Source organism: Suricata suricatta, chromosome 17, assembly GCF_006229205.1.
Source record: "Suricata suricatta isolate VVHF042 chromosome 17, meerkat_22Aug2017_6uvM2_HiC, whole genome shotgun sequence".
In the NCBI taxonomy this organism is placed as follows: domain Eukaryota; kingdom Metazoa; phylum Chordata; class Mammalia; order Carnivora; family Herpestidae; genus Suricata; species Suricata suricatta.
This window is the reverse complement of record NC_043716.1, coordinates 12,808,725-12,827,679: the sequence shown is the minus strand read 5'-3', so window position 1 is coordinate 12,827,679 and position 18,955 is coordinate 12,808,725. Positions and strand designations below refer to the sequence as shown.

The 18,955-nt window shown below is 48.5% G+C and overlaps 1 protein-coding gene across 5 annotated transcripts in view; it reads left to right on the top strand.

Moving 5' to 3' along the window:
- The window catches only part of RAP1GAP2 (RAP1 GTPase activating protein 2), a 199,338-nt gene that overhangs the window by 142,245 nt on the left and 38,138 nt on the right, over positions 1-18,955 (top strand). For all 5 annotated transcript variants that reach the window (XR_003904433.1, XM_029927518.1, XM_029927517.1 and 2 more), the window contains 7 exons: positions 2,913-2,957; positions 3,654-3,686; positions 4,056-4,268; positions 5,438-5,541; positions 14,444-14,522; positions 15,307-15,360; positions 17,761-17,844. Coding sequence is in view for 4 of the 5 variants with exons in the window: in XM_029927518.1 (XP_029783378.1) it covers positions 2,913-2,957; positions 3,654-3,686; positions 4,056-4,268; positions 5,438-5,541; positions 14,444-14,522; positions 15,307-15,360; positions 17,761-17,844 (612 nt within the window). In the remaining variant the exon portion in view is untranslated. The remainder of the gene's footprint in view (positions 1-2,912; positions 2,958-3,653; positions 3,687-4,055; positions 4,269-5,437; positions 5,542-14,443; positions 14,523-15,306; positions 15,361-17,760; positions 17,845-18,955) is intronic.

Genomic DNA, 18,955 nt, shown 5'->3' with positions numbered 1-18,955 from the left:
GTGAGAAAACTGAGGCACAGAGATCTTACTTAAAGCACTCAAGGGTTGTGGCTAGTAAGTAGCTTCAGAGCCAGAAGGCTTAGTTAGCCATTATGTTATGATGCTCTCTACCCTTAGTGCAGGCTCAAGGAAGGAAGTCGTGGTGATGGTGTGGAGGCTCTAGAGGAGGGGCAGTTAGGGTGCCGCTGCCATCCCGTGATGGGGAGGAGCCGCTAGGGTGGTCACAGGAAAGCCACAACTCCCTAATGATGCGGAAGGGAAGGGATCATTTGAGGGAAAAATACTGTTAATGGTTGTGTCATTGTCACCTACAAGTTATTAAGCTCCTCCTCTGTGCCCAGCAGCGTGTGGACTGCAGATGAATTTTGTGCACATTTAGGGTGCTGACAGCCAGGCTGTGGGAGCGGGGACGGCGTGCGCCTTGACCGCAAGGCGGTGGAGACCGCGTGCAATCACGTCCTCTGCTTCCTGGAGTAACGCTGGGATTTTCACCAGAGCCTGTGGAATCCTGGCACTCTGGGAAGCCGGCAGGGGGTTTGCAGCTCACCCCGCCTTCTCTTCGGTGGTCCCTGCATCTGCCCACCCATCCCTTACCCCCAGCTGGAGACCCCCACCTCCACTTCCCCTCCCCGCAAAGGGCTCTCTGAGCACATAATTCAGCCCCACTTAACTGGCCTCCTGCTGGTCTGTTTTTTCTGTTTCCAGGCTGCTGGGCTTGACTTCTCAACTAGATTGGGACCCTCTTGAGGGCAGGGGTCTGCTTTTTATGTTCCCTCTGTATGTTTGTGGCAGCAGACACCCAAGGGGTTGCCCACTCCATCCTCCACTGAGACAGCCGGGGCTGAAATCAAACTTTCTGGGGTGTAGTGCCTGCCGCGTGCCCGTTGGACCCTGCCTCCGAGGAGCCCACAGTCTCCAGCTCCTCTGTGTGTACAAAACTCACATATGGGGAAATAGTGGGAGCGAAGCAGGTGGCACCGTGAAGCCCAATCCTGTCGTTGGGCGTGGGTGCTACCTCTTCTCACACTGTGGTTGTGGAGACTGACTTCCGGGCAGTCAAGTGCCCAGGGCACTCTTTGAGTCGTGGAGAGCTGAAACTCAGATGTGGGACTCCAGACCCACCCCCTGGACCCAAGAGTGGAGGAATTGGAAGAAGGGCACAATCCCTATGAAGCAACTGAGACGTGGTGCACAGCTCTGTTAGGTCAATTTCGTCCTGGGTTCAAGTGTTAACCCTGGCACTGTGTAGCTGAGTGTCCTTGGTCAAGTCACTCTCCCTGTCTGATCTTTGATTTCTTCATGGTGGGGAAAAGAGGGGGGTAATGATAATACCGATTGCAAAGGCAGATACATGGAAAGGAAAGGAGAGGGCCCAGAGCTGGGTGATGGCTCGTCATCAGGGAGGGAGGAGTGGGGAGGAGGTTTGCTTTTCTGCCCAGGGCTGTTCCCAGGTAGGGGTGACTAATGCAGGACAAACAAAACAAACTTCTGACATCACTCCCCCCCCACCCCATCTGCCCAGTTTGCCTCCCTGGACAGGGTCTGCAGGGCCACCCAGGTGGTTTTCTCCCTGTGTGGGGAGAGGAGCACCTGTCCAGTGGGAGGGGTCCTCCCACACCCTCCTGAGCAATGCTGCAGGGTGACTCAGCCCAGCGAGGTCTGGAGAAGCCGAAGTCTAAATGAGCCAGTGAGCAGGGCCCTGGGCTCCAAGGCCTATGGGATATGATTGTGCTTCAAATCCAGGCCCTGCCACTCATTAGCTGTGCAACAGCAGAAGCAGTCTCCTCCCCGTGCCTCAGTTTCCCTTTGCTATAAAGATGCTGAGAGCTTCAAAGGAGACAACCGTGGGAGGGTGCTGAGGAAGCTTACAATCCCCGTGTGTTTTGTTGTGATTAGGAAGATCTCTCCAGAGGGGACCTGTCTCTCCTGCTTATCCCACCATCTCATATTGTTATGCAGTGTATTCAGTCTAATTTAACTGTGTGCTCCCCTTTTTAAAAAAATTTTTGTTTTTTATTTATTTTTGAGAGACAGAGAGAGAGAGCGTGCGTGAACAGGGGAGGGTCAGAGAGAGAGGGAGACACAGAATCGGAAGCAGGCTCCAGGCTCTGAGCTAGCTGTCAGCACAGAGCCTGATGTGGGGCTTGAACCCACGACCCTGAGATTATGACCTGAGCCAAAGCTGAACGCCCAACCAACTGAGCCTGGGCGCCCTGTGCTCCCTTCTTGAAAAACTCCAATGAAGTCAGATTTTGACCATAGGACCACAGGACAAGGCACTGCTTCCCAGAAATGAATGGGCGCCAAGCCCCCTGCCTGTCACCTGGGGGTCTGCCCCCCAAGGAGGGAGGGCAGCTGTGGTGGCACCAGGTCCAGCGTGCTGGCTTTGCCACTGTTCAGACGTGGGTTCCCATCCTTCCCCGTACCTACTGGTTCTAAGAGCCTGGGAGAGAGTTTTCAGTGCCGGCACGGTAATGCCGCCTGGGGACAATGGTACTAACTACCTAAAGCCAAACGATCACTCCCTCAAGGGCATAACCAACATCCTCAACACCTAACCCTTACCATACTGGTAGCTGCTATTCCCGTGAGGGTTTTACAGTTGGGAACATGGTGCCACAGTTTTGTGACTTGCCCAAGGTCCTAAGTGGCAGTAGTGGGATTTGAACCCTGCCGATCTGGCTTGAGTCTGTGGTTTTAGTTGCCTGCCCTACCCCGCCTTACTTGGAGCTGCTGTGGGGACCGAGTGTGACAAGGTGTGTGACGTGTAAGGACCGAGCACACGTCAGCTGTTGCTGTTACTAACCAGCCCCATCAAGGCAGGTGCTTGCCAATCTCCAGTGAACCCTCCACTTGGCCCCTTTCTTGTGACCTTTGCTTTTTCATGAATCCTCTTTTTCTTGTTTCCATAGGGGATCAAGCTTGAAGAGCAGAAGCCAGGACCCCAGAAGAACAAGGTGGGCTGTGTGGATAAGGTGGCAGCCCCGTGGGCCCAACAGGGGGACCGCCAGCGTGCTGCGGTCTGCTGCCTTCCACCTGACTTCCACCAAGAGCTACTTAAGGGGCTGTGCCCATGTTGACTGGTGCACGGTGTGCTCAGTCAGCTCCATGCCTGTAAGGCAGCTCTAGAGGGGGCGGGATGGAGGCCTTCAGTGAGACCTACGGCTTGTGGCTCAGGCCAGCTCCTCTGTACCTGCTCTTGCCAAAGAATTGCACACGGCATTTAGGATCAGGCGCTGGGCTCCAGGGGTCTGTTGCTCTCCGCTGCAGTTTCCTTTCCCAAGGCTCAGGGGTGCAGCCCAGCACTTGGAGGTCAGCTCCCTTGCCTGGAGGCAGGGCTGGGTGGAATCAGGGGCCATCTTCCTGTTATCGCCTTTATTCCCAAAGGGTGAAAGGCGTGAAGTTCAGAGCCTTTGTGCAGTGCACCTTCAGCTAGCGGGGTTTGCGTTCAAGTTCTGTCAATTTGGGGAAGCACTCAAGGGAAGCCGATTCCCGGAGCTGCCTCTCTGCCGTTCCCTTTGATGCCCTCAAAGCTCTCGTGCAGCCCACCAGGCAGCCCCCGCTCCCGACCTGGGAGAGAGGAATGGAAACAGCCATCACACTTCACGGGCGTTGCTGGGGCTAACGGTCACCTTGTCTGGTTTGTCTTGCAGGATGACTACATCCCGTATCCCAGCATCGATGAGGTAGGACCCCCCTGGCCACACAGCAGCCTGCTCTGGGTGTCAGCTCTGGGATGGGGCGGGGGGGAGCTGATGGCCCCTGCTCTGCCCCACATGAGAGAGAGCCTCAGGCCTGGGACTTCGCCTTCCTGGCCTCAGTTTTGCCATGTTTAGACTGGAGTGCTTGCAACTCTGGTGCTCCAGCATCAGTGAAGCTGGAGATGTTCTTGGGCTTAAATTTGGGGTTTGTGTTACTATATTTGGCCTCAAATACAGGGGTCTCCACCTTGGAGCAGTTCAGAGGCGGGGGGATACCACCACTGGCACCCCATCCCTCCCTCCCCCTGTGGAGCCAGGCCGGGCCACAGTGCAAGACCTTCTCTCTGCTTCCAGGTTGTGGAGAAGGGAGGTCCGTACCCCCTGATTGTCCTGCCCCAGTTTGGGGGCTATTGGATTGAAGACCCGGAGAACGTGGGGACACCGACCTCCCTTGGCAGCAGCACCTGTGACGAGGAGGACGAGGACAGGCTCGGCCCCAGCACTTTCGGCTACAAGCTTGAGTGCAGGGGCGAAGCCGGGGCCTACCGCAGGCACTTCCTGGGGAAGGTGAGGCTGAGGGCCCGGGCCGAGACATGCTCCTGGGCCGGCCTTGGCCAGCACCCCTTTCTCCCTGTCTCTTCTCCTTGCTGGGCCCGCCCCCTTCCTAGGGCCTGCCACTGTCCTGCTGTCCCGGTGGGTGACGCCCGACTGGCTCTGCTCCTGGGCAGGGTCCCAGGGGGTGTGCAGAGGTCAGGAAGGCTCAGTGTGGCGGGTCCTTGGGGGCACCGCCCCCAGCAGATGTCCTCGGAGGTGAAGAGATGGGTAGTGTTTGGAGGCGAAGGAGAAAATATGTTCTCACACCTTGGAAGTCTTTGTTTCCATGCACGTAGAACAAATCTCTCCTGTCCTCGCCCGGCAGGTCCCCGGGGTGATGTGCTGTGAGCCGCTGATAGTTTAAAAATGACAAAGTTACATTTCTTTAAATATATTCTGCCCTTTGGACTTGCCTGGTTTGGAAGTCCCCAGGCAGATTCTGGAAGTCTCCAGTCTAAGGCAGTTTTGCAGAGTCTCACAGGGAGGAGGGAGCTGCATCAGAACCCCCATCCTAACTTGTTCAAATGCAGATTCCAGGGCCCCACCCTGATATGGCGGGTCTGGAGTGGGCTCCCTGAGCCCGAGGGAGACCCACTGTCCAGCCAGCCCCCGTGGGAGGAGGAGCCAGTGCTCCCCCTCGCTGTATTCCCAGGAGCAGTGGGAATCGGCAAGGGCTGCCTCCTGGGAGCAGGGAAGTGGGTGCGGGCTCTCGTGGAGAAGAACTTGCGCTTCAGTGTTCAAGGTGGGCTTGGACACTTGATCTGTCCCTTACTAGTTGTGCGGCCCTGGGCAGTTGTCTAACCTCCCTGGACACCGGTTTACATGTCTGTGAAATGGGGATGATGATGGCATCTCTCCCATAAAGTTGTGGTCAGGATTTAAGGAGTCAGTGGGTTAGGTACTTAGTCCTCGCCTGGTACATCCCGATGACTGAGCAGTTGGATTCTCCCCCTGTGGTCTCTCTCCTTCTCCTCCTCTTCCTCCTCCCCCTCCTCCTCTTCATCAACAGTAGCCACAGCATCCTTGCCTTCTTCCTCATTCCTGTGGGACTTCTTGTTTCCTGGTGAAGAAGGTGATTAACAGAGTGGGGGACCTTCCAGACAGGGCCCCCCACTCTGTTCATACCTGATTTCTCTTTCTAGGATCACCTAAACTTCTACTGTACTGGCAGCAGCTTGGGGAACTTGCTTCTGTCCATCAAGTATGAAGAGGCGGAGGGCATTGAGTACCTGCGGATCATTCTCAGGTGTGGCTGCGGCACCTCTGGAGGCCACGCCTCTGTGGCAGGGACCCAGAAATACCAGTCTGACCAGTCTGCTCTGGGTGTGCTGGGGGGAACGGACTGGCTGGAGTCCTGGGACTATGTTGAGTTGGTAGGCAAGGAGACCAGGTGTTTATGCCAATTGTGGGAGTCAGAGTGGTATCCTAGTCTCAAGGTCACCTAGACCATACCCCCCGCCTGCCTTTTTGTCTTGTTGGGACTGTGGCTCTGAAGAATTCTGGAAGAAAAACTAGAGATGGCCCTTTCGGCTGAGCTACAACTCCAGATCGCCCTGGGAGAGGGTTTGCCAGAACAGTGCTTGTGACGTGCATCCAGTTGGGAAGACAGATCCCAAAGCATCTGTGTGTGTGTGTGTGTGTGTGAGATTCCCTGAGATGGAAGGGTGGTCACAGCGGGAGCACTGATTTACAGCTAAGCCGTGGTACCTCTCTCTCCCCAGGGGCAGGAGCTGGGCCTGCTTTCTGTTTTGTTCAACTAACATGTTTTGTAAAACTCCCTTTGTACCAGGGACTGTGATAGGTGCCGGGATGCAATGATGGCTGAGTTGTCGGTCTATTTTCTTTTTTTTTCTTTATGTTTTATTTATTTTTTTTGAGAGAGAGAGAGAGAGAAAGAGAGAGAGAGAGAGAGCGTGAGCAGGGGAGGGGCAGAGAGAGAGGGAGACACAGAATCTGAAGCAGGCTCCAGGCTGTGAGCTGTCAGCACAGAGCCCGATGCGGAGCTTGAGCCCATGAAGCATGAGATCATGACCTGAGCCGAAGTCGGACGCTTAACCGACTGAGCCACCCAGGCGCCCCCCAGTTGTGGTCTGTTTTCGAGAGGCTTATGGCCTAGTAGGAGATAAAAGCAGAGGATTTTAGAATGTGTCACAGGTATTATTTTAATGATATGCACGAGATGCTTTGGGAGCACAGAGAGCCTGTATCTTATTTATCTCTGCCCCTGGTAGGCTGGTGGAAAAGCCTGGAAGGCCAGGTGTTAGTACTTAGCAGAGTGCTCTGAACCCGTTAAACTCCCAGTCCATATTTGTTGAATCTAATTGGAAGTCCTTGACAGTATTTGGAAAGAAGCAGTAACATTTTTTTTCTGCCCAAATTTTGAGATAATATGGGAGGGAGCAGGGGCACATAGTTGTGCTGTGGGAGAGGGGTGTGTGCGTGGGTGGTACAGGGAAGTTGCCAGCACCCATCCAGTCTTGGCTTTTTATTAAGAAAGGAAGCAGTTTTCTTCACTGAGGTTCCCTTGGCTAGAAATCATATTTGCAAGGCAGAGATAAGTTAACTAAATTGCTGCAGCAGATTTTTTGAGGGAGTAATATGTGGGTCCCCAACACCAAACAGGATTTTGAGCTAGGTGAGTCTCCATAAAGAAAATTATTTTCTTTCTTAATAAAAATCAGACGTAAATTGGGTAGGATTTCTGAGTAGGATGCCAGTTGGACACAAGGAGCTAACTCTCTTTTCCCAATACTGTATCCTACTTGGAATGCTGCTTCAGAACTGAAAACATGAAAAAGATGTCAGGAACACAACACACACATTGAATATTTAAAAAAATAATCTATGGGGCCCTTAGGACTGTAGGGCGGATGGTATTGAGAGTTGAACCCCCGCTCATCTTCCTTACAGAGCAGTATAACATGGGGGTATATGAAATTAGGAATTCTGGGGGGGGGTCCTCTACTCTTTAAATGTTTATTTATTGATTTTGAGAGCAAAAGAAAGTGCATGAGCAGGAGAGAGAGAGAATCCCTAGCAGGCTCTGTGCTGTCAGTGCAGGGCCTGACTCAGGGCTCAGTCGCATGAACTGTGAGATCATGGCCTGAGCTGAAGTCAAGAGTTGGGCACTTAACCAGCTGAGCCCCCCAGGCTTCCTGAGTCCCGTTCTCTTAGAAGTGAGTAGGAGCCTTGAGACGGGCAGGGGTCTTTCCACACGGAACCACTTTTGTTGTTTTAGGTCAACAGCATTTGAAATCAATCCCCTGGGGAGCCCATGGGCAATCTCAAATGTGGCTTTTTCAAATAGAAGACCAATGGGTGGGGTGGTTGGGAGAAACCATACACCAGCTAGCAAGTTGGACAGGCATTAATCCCACTTGAAGTGATGGCCAGGCCAAACTGAAAACCAGACATAAGAAAATTGGCCCACAGTTTTAGAAGCTTTACGAGACACAAAGAAGAAATTATGCAGAGGTGAAATTCCCCTGCTGGCAGTGACTCCTGTCCCAGCTTCTTCCTTGTTCTTTGTAGGCTTCTGGATTATTTAATTGATGTCTTAAAACAACTAGCTCTCCAGCCTAAAATCTGAGAAGAGTATTCTGACAGCTGCTGAATGTGCTGTGAGAGTAGCCGAGAAGAGTCGAGCCATAGTTGGAAACGAATAATAAGCCCATGTTGATTTCTTCTTTTTTAAGTTTGGGTGTAAGGAAGAGGCAGGGAAGGAAAAAGTGCCTTACAGGTTGGTGAAAGGAAAAGATTCTGCATCCAAAAGGCATACCCTAGCATTTAGAAGGTGGAGACTAACTAAATTTTAGAAAGGATTATTTAGTACAGAAAGCCAAGTAAAACTTAGATATCTATTAACTTTGTATTTTCAGCAAACTTCCAGAGAAAATAAACCATATGAGAGAAAAGACAAAAGATAAAATAAGGCAACAGAATGAGATGAAAAAGTTGCTGGTTAAATTAGAGAAAGAATATAAGAAAACTAAAAATGGCCAAAAAGAATTTTAAATGATACTAGAAGCAGTAAAGAGAAAAATCTACTTTGTGAAAAACTTAGTAATAATGAGAGCAAGCTTTCACATAATTCAGAGGAAAACACAGAAACTATAAAATGATGAGCAAATTATAATAAATATGGAGGATAGTGAGCAGGAATTAAAAACTTGTGGATAATTGATGTTCTTAAGCTAATTGAAGATTTAAATCTGCAGATTCAAATGACTCAATATCAGACGAAGTCAATGAAAGGAATCTAAGAGCTGGACATATTTTGATGAGAATGTAATATTCCATGATTATAAAATCATTGTTAGAATGAAAACATTCCAAAATAAAAAAAAATTGACATCTGGCAAAAGATAGAACATAAAGGAATATAAATATAATAGAAGTCTGAATACATGTAATGTATAACAAATAGAAATGAGTTTAAATTCCACTATTAAATAGCAAAGATCCTCAGTTTGAGTCATCCCTCCACCATCCCCTGCCCCCACTAATGGATCAAGCAGTGTTTCTGTATTTTATTAAAGAAAGTAACTCAGTATATTTAAGAAGAAAAGTGTTGAGAAAAAGAACAATCAAATATAAAAGGGTAGAGTTGGCAATATTAATATAGAAAAGTAGAATTTGAGGCCAAAAAGCGATCATTGTGACAAAAAGCGCCATTGCCTATTCATAAAAAATAAAGCCTTGTTTAATTAAGGCTTAATGTGTGTCAGACTTTCTCCAGGGGTAGGGCTAATGTAAGGAGTAAGCTCATCTCTTATTACCTGGCTACAGAAAACATTCACTGCATGTTAGGTATTCTTATTCTTATTTTTCTTCTCACTTATCTTCTTATGGACATGGATTGTTTTAGGCTAGTGAGGGTGATCCAAAGATAGATGGAATGGCAGAACTGAAAGTTTATAGGAGATTGAATGTGGAGTGTGTGTCTGAAAGCATATGTGTGTGAGTGTGTGTAAGGTTGAGGGGTCATGCTGGAGAGTTAAGAAAAAACTAAATCGTGTATGGACTGTGTCTAGGAACTGAGATTTTATTCTGTGAGCCAAAGGAGAGCTCCTGAAAGGAGGATATCATGATATGGTGTGCGTTGTAGAATGATCGCAGGCTAGATGAAGGGGAATGTCTTGAAGGGAAGGCAAGGCCAGAAGCAGGGAGATGAAGCAGGAGGCTGCTCTGATGAGTCAGGTGATTATTACGTGATTTTACAGGCCACCAGGTTGCCTACCGTGAGGGTTGTTCCCGGAGCTGTGCAAACCAACAGCCCTGATGGGAGCTAAACCAGGGTGCCTTGAACTGAGGATAGAGGAAAATGGGTGGACAGTTCCAAAACACCCAGGGAAATTGGCATTAAGAAAGATAGCTGAAAACATCAACAAATGAGAGCTGGGTTTACTGCTGATGAAGTACACGTAGTGGTACGCTTTCAAATGACTTATTATCTGAAAAAGGTAAAGAATGAGTAACATCTATAATCAGGATAATAAAGTAGGATACAGTCCATGAATGGGAATGAATCAAGAACAGATATACATGGGTACAAAAAGAAAACAATTGGAATTTGAAATAAAAAATAGTTGAAATAAAAAACCTCAATACAGGGGACCCTGGGTGGCTAAGGTGGTTGGGCAACCAACTCTTGATTTTAGCTCAGGTCAAGATCTCACTATCTTCCATGCCGGGCGTGGAACCTGCTTAAGATTCTCTCTCTCCCTCCCTCCTTCTGCCACTCCACCACTCTCTCTCTCTCTCTCTCATTCTCTTTCTAAAACCAAAACAATAATAATAATAAAATTCTTAAGGAGAATATAGCCACCATCCTACAATCCAATAATCGTATTGCTGGGTATTTACCCAAAAAAATACAAAAACACGAATTCAAAGGGATGCACCCCTATTTTACCACAGCATTATTTACAATGGTCAGATTAGGGAAGCAACCCAAGTGTCCATCAGTAGATGAATGGATGAAGAATATGTGGCGTGCATACACACACACACACACACACACACACACACACACACACACAGAGGAGTATTTTTCAGTTATAAAAAATAATGGGATCTTGCCATTTGCAGTTAACATGGATGGAACCAGAGAGTATAATGCTAAGTGAAATAAGTCAGAGGAAGATAAATACTGTATGATTTGACTCACATATGGCATTTAAGAAATAAAACAATCAAGCAAAGAAGAAGAAGAGAGAGACAAAGCAAGAAAGAGACTCTTAACTGTAGAGAACAAACTGATGATTACCAGAGGGAAGGTGGGTCCAGGGATGAGTGAAGTGTGTTATGGGGATTGAGAGTACATTTATCATGATGAGCACTGAGTAGTGTGTAGCACTGTTGAGTCACTATATCGCACACCTGAAACTAATAGAGCACTGTATGTTAACAGTAACAAATTAAAATTAAAAAGTAAATTTTAAAAAAGATGACAGGGATGCCTGGGTGGCTCAGTTGGTTAACTGTCCGGCTTCAGCTCAGGGCATGATCTCACTGTTCATGAGTTGGAGCCCCACATCAGGCTTTGTGCTGACAGCTCAGAGGCTGGAGCCTGCTTGGTATTCTGTGTCTCCCTTTATCTCTGTTCCTCCCCGACTTGCACACTGCCTCTCTCTCAAAACTAAAAATTACCAAATAAATTTTTTTAATTAAAAAAATTAAAAAGATGGTAAAGAGGGAAAAAAGAATATAGCTGTATTTTTAGTCCAATCTGATAGTCTAGTACATTCATATGCTAATTTAGTCTATATTTATTGTGATTACTAATGTACTTGGAATGATTTCTATTATTTTGTTTTCTATTACTCTGTGCTTTCTTTCCTTTTTAAAATTCCTCTTTTCCTGCCTTCAGTTTTATTTAAAAATTTTTAATTCTCTTTTTATCCCTCTGCTAATTTGAGCTGTAGATTGTATTTCTATAACTTCCAATACAGACATTTATACATTTTTCCAACAAACTCTACACTTCCTTGTTATCTCTCTCCTGAGGAGGGAAGAGGAAACAGTAATTATTGAACTCTCTTCCCTTCTCATTGTCTTTCCTAGTTTTGTTTATTAATTTAGTTCAAGCCTCTTTTTAAACACACAAAAACTCTTTTTCCCCCAACGGTAATTAAATGTATCAACACAGTTTACCTATTTCTTGCCACTTTTTAATTGCATCTTTTCTTTTGGTTTCTCTTTTCTTCTGGCTGAAGAACATCCTTTAGTAATTCTTTCAGGGGGAGTCTATACACAGTTTTAGTTTGTCTTTGTGGGTAGCTTTTCTGGGTGTAGAATTTTAGATTAAAGGATTCTTTCTTTCCTTCTTTCCTTTCTTTCTTTCCTCCAACATTTTAAAGATACTTTTCTATTGTCCCATGGCTAATAGGAAGTCTGCTCACAGCCTGGTTGTCACTACTTCTTAGAGGAGTGTCTTTATCCTTAAGAAGTCTTTAAAATTTTTTCTTTCTCTCTGATGTTCTAATGTTTCACTTCAATGTGTCCAGTATTGTTTTGTTTTAAAATCATACTCTGCACCACACTGTGTGCTTTCTTCAGTTCTGAAATGTTCTCAGCCATTATTTCATTGGATGTGTCTTCTCCATTGGCTTCTCTTTTCTTTCCTCCCAAACTCTAGGACAAATGCTGGGACTTGTCAGTCTATATCCACGTGTCTTCCTTCTTTTTCATATATTCTAGCGCTAGCGCTGGTGCTACCAGGTGTGCCCCCCTTTTTTTAAGTTTATTTTTGAGGGAGAGGGAGAGAGCACATGCAAATGGGGAAGGGGTAGAGAGAGAGGGAGAGAGAGAATCCTAAGCAGGCTCTGTGCTTGCCCCCCACTGCCTGTGACCTGGTGGATAATTCTGGGGTTCCCTTAGAAGCCTCATTTCATCTTTACACTAAGCTGGATGGCCTTTATCAGTAACAGAGGAGTTGTTTTGACTTCCAGCTGCCTTACCCTTAATGTTTTTGTTTCTGAATCTGTTCATTACCTGGGCAGAGAAAAATGCCCTTTACTGGACCCACGGAGGACTCAGCCCACATGACAATAAAGAGAACAGCCCACCCAGAAGATCTAACAGTCATGAAGTTGTACTTAGCAATATAGTCTTCAATTTAAAAAGGCAAAAAGTATAGGACTATAAGGAATCGACAAATCCTCAGCTCTAGTGGGAGATTTCAGTAAGATCTTTCACACTCCAGTGGGCTGAGCAGACAACCATTGTAAGGATACAGAAGATTTGAACAGTGCAATTAACAAATCTGATTTTCTAACATACATTCCTGAACTCAACAAAAGAAAAAAAAATACATTGTTCTTAAGCCCATGTGGAACCTGAAAACTGTGTATTAAATTAACAAATAGAAAATAACATACAGATTGTGTTCCCTGAATATAGAAAAGTTAAGTTAGAAATCAACAATTAAAATACTGAAGGAAAATATCATACATTTAGAAAGTTAAAAAAAAGAAGAAAATCCTTTAAATAACTCATGGGCTAAAGAGGAAATTGCAAGAGAACTGACAAAATATTTAGAACTGAATGACAATGAAAATACTACCTACCAATGTGTGGGATGCAGTTCAAGTGGTATTTTGAGAAAGATGTATAGTTTTAAATGCATTTGTGAAAAAAGAAGAAAGATTAACTGTGTAAGCCTGTAAGTCAGGAAGTTAGAAAAAGAATAGTAGGGAAAAAACCCAAAGAAAATAGGAGGCAGAAAATAAAAAAGACAAGAATAAGGCCAGGGAAGTAGAAAGCAACAATTAAAAGGAATAGAGACCACAAAAACCAAAAGTTATCTCTTTGAAAATATTAATAAAATCTATACACCCCATCAAGGACTGATTAAGGGTGAAAAGATACAAACCATGTTATGGCAGTGCAGGAAGGGATGCAATTTTAGGTACGATTAAGTTCTAAGAGAATACCAAAACCCACTGTATATCAGTGCATTGGATGGATAATTTCTTCTTTAAATGTTATTGAGAGAGCATGAGTGAGGGGAGGAGCAGAGAGAGAGAGAGAGAGAGAGGATCCGAAGCAGGCTCTGCACTGTCAGCAGAGAGCCCGATGGAGGGCTTAAACTCATGAACCACGAGATCATGACTGAGCTGAAGTCAGATGCTCAACCAACTGAGCCACCCAGTGCCCTGCGTCAGATGGATAATTATATAGAAAAACATAAATGGTCAAAATTGGCTTTATCAGGAGTAGAAAACCTAAATATTCACTCTTAAATAACTGAATTGGTAGCCAGAAGTATCCTCCTACGCAAAAACCAGTAAGCCCAGAGATTTCACAGATGAGTTTTAGCAAACTTTAAGGAACAGAAAATCTCTATGGTATACAAACTATTTCAAAGGATCAGAAACTCCTCAGCAATTTTATCAGGCTGGGATAACACCTTGATATCAAAATCTAAGGGAAGTGCAAAAAAAAAAAAGCCAGTGTTATTAAATGCTAACAAAGTAAAGTCAGCAGGATATGAAAAAAACAATACATCTAAGGCAAGTGAGTTTTACCCATGGAAGGAAAAGATGGCTCAACAGAAATATAATCTACCAGGTTAACAGATTAAAAACCATATGACTGTCTCAGCAGATGCAGAAAAGCATTCAGTAAAATCCAACGCTTTCCTAATGTGCTAAATGAATCAGGGAACAGGCTAAATTTAGAGTCTTACGGTAAATCCCTTTATAAGGCAACTTTCATCCCATTTATATTTTGAGTAAATCCAGATTTTCAACTCTTAGATTTTCTTTTCATAAGAGGTTTAATTGCATGTGAGACCACACGTGTATCCAGAAGCTGTGCCCAGTTCTTTGGGAGAACACAAGCCCCACAACAACCCAAAAAGTCCTGGTGACCTCACAGGTGACTATTTGCATTTCCCATATCTTAGGCAGGCTCTTTAAGTCTCTTCCTTCTCCTCCAGGATAATTACAAGATTCCATTTTACCACCATTTGAGTGTGGTGCCCAACTCAGGGGGTGGGTGAAATGCGGCAGATCTGACCGCAGGGGACACAGAGCGTGTGTGCCTTCAGGCCTGGTGTGATCTCAGGCACCATCTCAAGCCCCTTTCCTAATGGACTCCCTTTCTTGTGGACACACTTTTCTCACCCTCATTCACATGTACAGGTCCAAAGCGAAGACCGTGCATGAGCGGATTCCCTTGGCTGGACTGAGCAAGTTGCCCAGTGTCCCTCAGATTGCAAAGGTAAAAACGATCCCCTATGAGAAGGTGGCTTCCTCTTTTAGCCCAGGGCTGGGGTGGGGGTTCATGCTTGTCCTGAGAGGTCTCTGCCCTTAGAGAGGAGAAGGCCTTTAGACTCTTTGGCCCTTTACTGCATGGATGCGGTGGGGAGGGCTGTTGGCAGATGCCCTCATCCTCCCTACGACCTCCCTGCCTCACCCTCACAGCTGAGGCTGCTCATGGTCTCTGCCCCCAAGTTCACAGTCAGTTCAGGGGACCAGAGAAATGGAAAGACAGAGCTGGCTAGGGAGAGTGCTGTAGGACTTTAGAGGAGGAAGGAGTGGGGTGGCTGGGGAGCCTTTCCAGCAGAGGAGAGATGGGCTGGAGGGTGACCAGGCTGTGGGTCCAGACAGAGGACCCCCTCACGGAAGGAGCTGTTCGTCAGCTGGTGGAGGGACCCATGTCACTGTTCTGGGATGACAGGAACTTGAGAACTGAGTCAGCAAAGTGGGGTGAATAGGATGGTCAGTTGGGTTGGGTTGGGTTGGGTTGGGCTGGAGCCACCCGTTGGGAGTGGGAATGCTGGGCAGAGTTGTGGCGAATGCCCTCTGTGGCCTCGCTTCATCAGGAAACCTCAGGAAGGTTAGTCAACTTTCCTGGCGGCTCATTAGGGAGCAGAGCCGGGACTCAACCCCAGGCCTTCTGACCCGCAGGTCCTGCCCTCTTCTGCCCTTCGTGTGGGCGGAGGGACCCACGTGTTTTCGGTGGAAGTGGCCTCTGAACTCTGTGTCTCTCCCCCCCCCCGTAGGCTTTCTGTGATGATGCAGTGGGGCTGAAATTCAATGCTGTCCTGTACCCCAAGGTGAGGATCTTCACCTCCTCCCCCCCGCCCGGGGCCCTGGAGCTCGGCCCGGATTTGCACGCCTGTGGCTCCGTGGGATGTTCTCTGCATCTTGGTGGGGTTCTGTTGGGCGGTCTCTGACAAACCTCCTGCTCTCCCTGCTCACCCCTTTGCGAACTGGTCCACTGGGAACCAGTCCTCAGCCATGCCCGGGGAGGGACCCACCTGAATTGGGAGGAGGTGGACCTCTCCACGTTTCGCTGCTCCCACTTCCCTGGGCCATGCTGAGGTGGGGACTGGAGGGCTAGCACAGGTCTGGTCTGCCATCACGGAGGCTGGGGGTGGCAGATGGCACCCCCCCACTAAGAAATAAAAAGGCCAGATCATGGCTCCCCATTGCCAGTGTTACTGCAGCTCTGAGGCCTTACAAGCCGCTGCCCAGCCCTGGTTAATAAACTGGCTGGTTCTGTGTTATCAGTTTCCTTAGGGTTGGCCTGATCTTGACCCCAGTTATGATGTGAGAGTGAGGGTGGGCAGAGGAACAATAATAACCTAACAAACCACCAAACCCACTCAAGAACAATTACGGCCTGACAGGACTTAAATCACTCACGGACAGTGGATTGCTTTAAATTGGCCACAGGAAGAGAGCCAGCGCACGGAGCGCCTCTCGCCGGCCTGCAGGGCCTGCGAGCCGGAAAGAGCCGCGCGCTCAGCCGGCACTGGGCCGGGCGAGGCTTGCTGGGGCTGGTTCGGTCCGGTTCGGTCCGCTCCCCGAGTCCGCGGCTGATAGCTCGGGACCCTGAGGTGAGCTGTTCGGCGGAGGAGGGAGGCCCTGTCCTGCTGAGACATCCAGAACCCCCTGGAAGAAACACTGAATGTGCACGGTTCGGCCCGACGCCCTTTATCCCGGTGCAGCGGCAGAGCTAACGGCAGGTCCTCTCCTGCCCAGAGAATGCGCCCGAGCCCTTCCCTCAGACACCGCCTGTGAGCGGGCACCTGTAGGCACTTACCAGTAATAAGCTGCCCTCCACTGAACATTTTCTGTCCTTCAGACAGCCCTCCTTGTAATTATAGCTGAGTTCGTGAGGTTTAACCAGACATTAAAAACCATCATAAAGGCCTAACTTAACCACAAGTTTGGCAGTTTTTGTCATCAAGTCCCATGGCACTGAGAGAACCCAGTGACGCTCGTTTGCGAGGTTCTCTCTGAAACTTGGAAAGCCTCCGGCTCTGGTGACAATGGAAGGGCAGCTCTGTTTTCACATTTTCTGTGTCTGAAGGGCTGCTCTGCCCGGCCGCGGTGTTCATCTGGCCGAGACGTGTGGGGGGCGTTTTTAACATCCACAGAGCTGAGAACCTTCCTTGGAAGGTCTCCCTGCGGGAGGGCTGCTCCGCCCCTTTGGCTCGTTCCCTGCGGGAGTGGGGTCTCCCGCTGGGGTTGGGCGGCAGCGCTGTTCCAGGGGGAGCAGGGAGGGTCCATGTCCTCAGGCAGCTGAGAGCCTCACATATCCTGGCCAGCGGTCAGGCCTCGTTCTTCCTGGTGTAGGACACGTGGTCGGGTCCCTCGTTTGTTTGCAGAGACACCCAGACCTCCCCTTCCCCCACAAGCTGGCTCGGCTCTAGGCTTTCTCGAGGTTGCGCTGATGGTGAGGGCCACGATGGGGATGGTAGCAATAGCTGCTCTGTGCTCAGCACGTTTTGTGCCTGGTCTGATTGAGTCTGAACAACTACACACCTCCACTGAATGGATGAGGAAACTGAGGTCCAGAGAAGCAGAGTGGCATGCTCAGGGCTGTACAGGTAAAAGTGGATTCCAGATCTAAAGTTTCATATTTCTGAGCCCTGGAGACCAACTCTGAAGCAAAATAGAAAATTAAATAGAACCAGTGCTCAGGGTTTTTTTTATTTTACCCCCCCAGCCCGCTTTGCATATTGTATTAGGGCTGTTTGCTCCTCCTTAGAGACCTGTCATTTGATAAGTAAGGGCGATTGAAGTCTGGACATAAACAGTGCCTTGCCTGCTCAAAATCATACTCCTGATCAGAGGTGTAAGTACAGCCAGCGCCATCCTCACTGACCAGTTTCGGAGTCCTGGCTTCACTTTTCACACCCCAGCGAAGGCACCAGAGTAGGTCTGTTGCTTGGGTCCTGCTGGGCTCCCTGTGTGCCCAGACCTTGGCCGGCAGATCTGGATGGGAATGGAATGGTGATCCAGAAGTTCGGCCACCATGGGGGGTGGGGGGATGGGGAAGCCTGGCTCTGGCAGCTAACTGTAACCTCTGGCTCCCTCCCTCCGTATGTACGGATGTCTGACCTCTGGGACGGGGGGGGGGGCATATTCTCCACCAAAATGGGTGCTTCCCTGTTTGTTTGCCTCCAAGTTAATAATCTGATTCTTTTCTCTCCATGTTTTCTCAGGCCTCCCAAATGATTGTGTCCTATGATGAGCACGATGTCAACAACACATTCAAATTCGGGGTCATTTATCAGAAAGCCAGGCAGGTAAGCGCCACGAGTCGGCACCGGTCACCATCCGCCGTGCTTTCCCCGCGGGAAAGCCTCCCCCAAGCACGGGAGCCCTGCCGCAGGGTCTGACACGCGCCGAATCCTGCAGCCACCTTTCTCATAGGACTTAGGCTGGAGGCGACAGAATCCAGGCGGACTGCTCCTCACAAACAGGCCTGCAGGTCCTTTAAACACCAATAAAGGTTTCCGTACAGTAAACTCGAATTCTTTCTGGCGGCTTCAACTGGGGGCTGTTGTCACAAGAAAAATCAGACTGGGCAGAGCGAACGGATCCAACACAAGCGGCTTTGTCCTCCCAGCTGGGGATTAGCTTTCTGTCTCCGGACTTCCCTAGGTTGCTGAAGTGCGGGGGCCTCTCCCCAGTGCGGAGGTCAGCCGCGTCCTGCTGGTTGCTGGAGGTCAGCCGAGGTGCAAGTGCTTACACCATGGACACCGGCAAACCAGGGCTTCCGCTTTCCCTCGTTGGAAAGGCGGTTGTTGAAACATGTATCATCAGTGCTCATCCTCCTCTGTCTCTTGTAGAACTTAGAAGCTGCCTTGGGGTTAGTTGATCAGAGTGCTTCTCAAAGTGTGTTCCATGGGACACCAGTCTGGTGGGGTACTCTGTGAGCGGGTGACTCGTGCGGGTGGGGCGGTTGTGCGGGGACGTTTTACAGGCTCCAAGAACCCCCGAGGTAACACACTCTTGCAACCGGTGAACTCAGTGTTTCCCACACTGATCTGACCACGGACTTCCCACCTTGCCTACCGTGAACACTCAGGAACATGCTGGAAGTGATCTGCTGAGCACACCCATGTTTCCTCACCCAGGTTGTATCTTTCGAAGGTTCCACACCTATTTCATCTTGCTATCATCCAAGAGCCTAGTGTGGTGATTTTATAGAAATACACTCATAGTTTTTCGCTGTGTGAATTAATGGATAAAAGTTTTGATACTCTTATGGTAGGCTGATGGTATCTTTCAGTATTATCTGTGGGGGTTTGTTTCGTGTGTGTGTGATGATGTCTTTCTTACCTAGATGATAGCTGACTTCCTTGTGTGAGGATATTAGACCACAGGGGACATGTGTTTGCTTAAAAACATTAT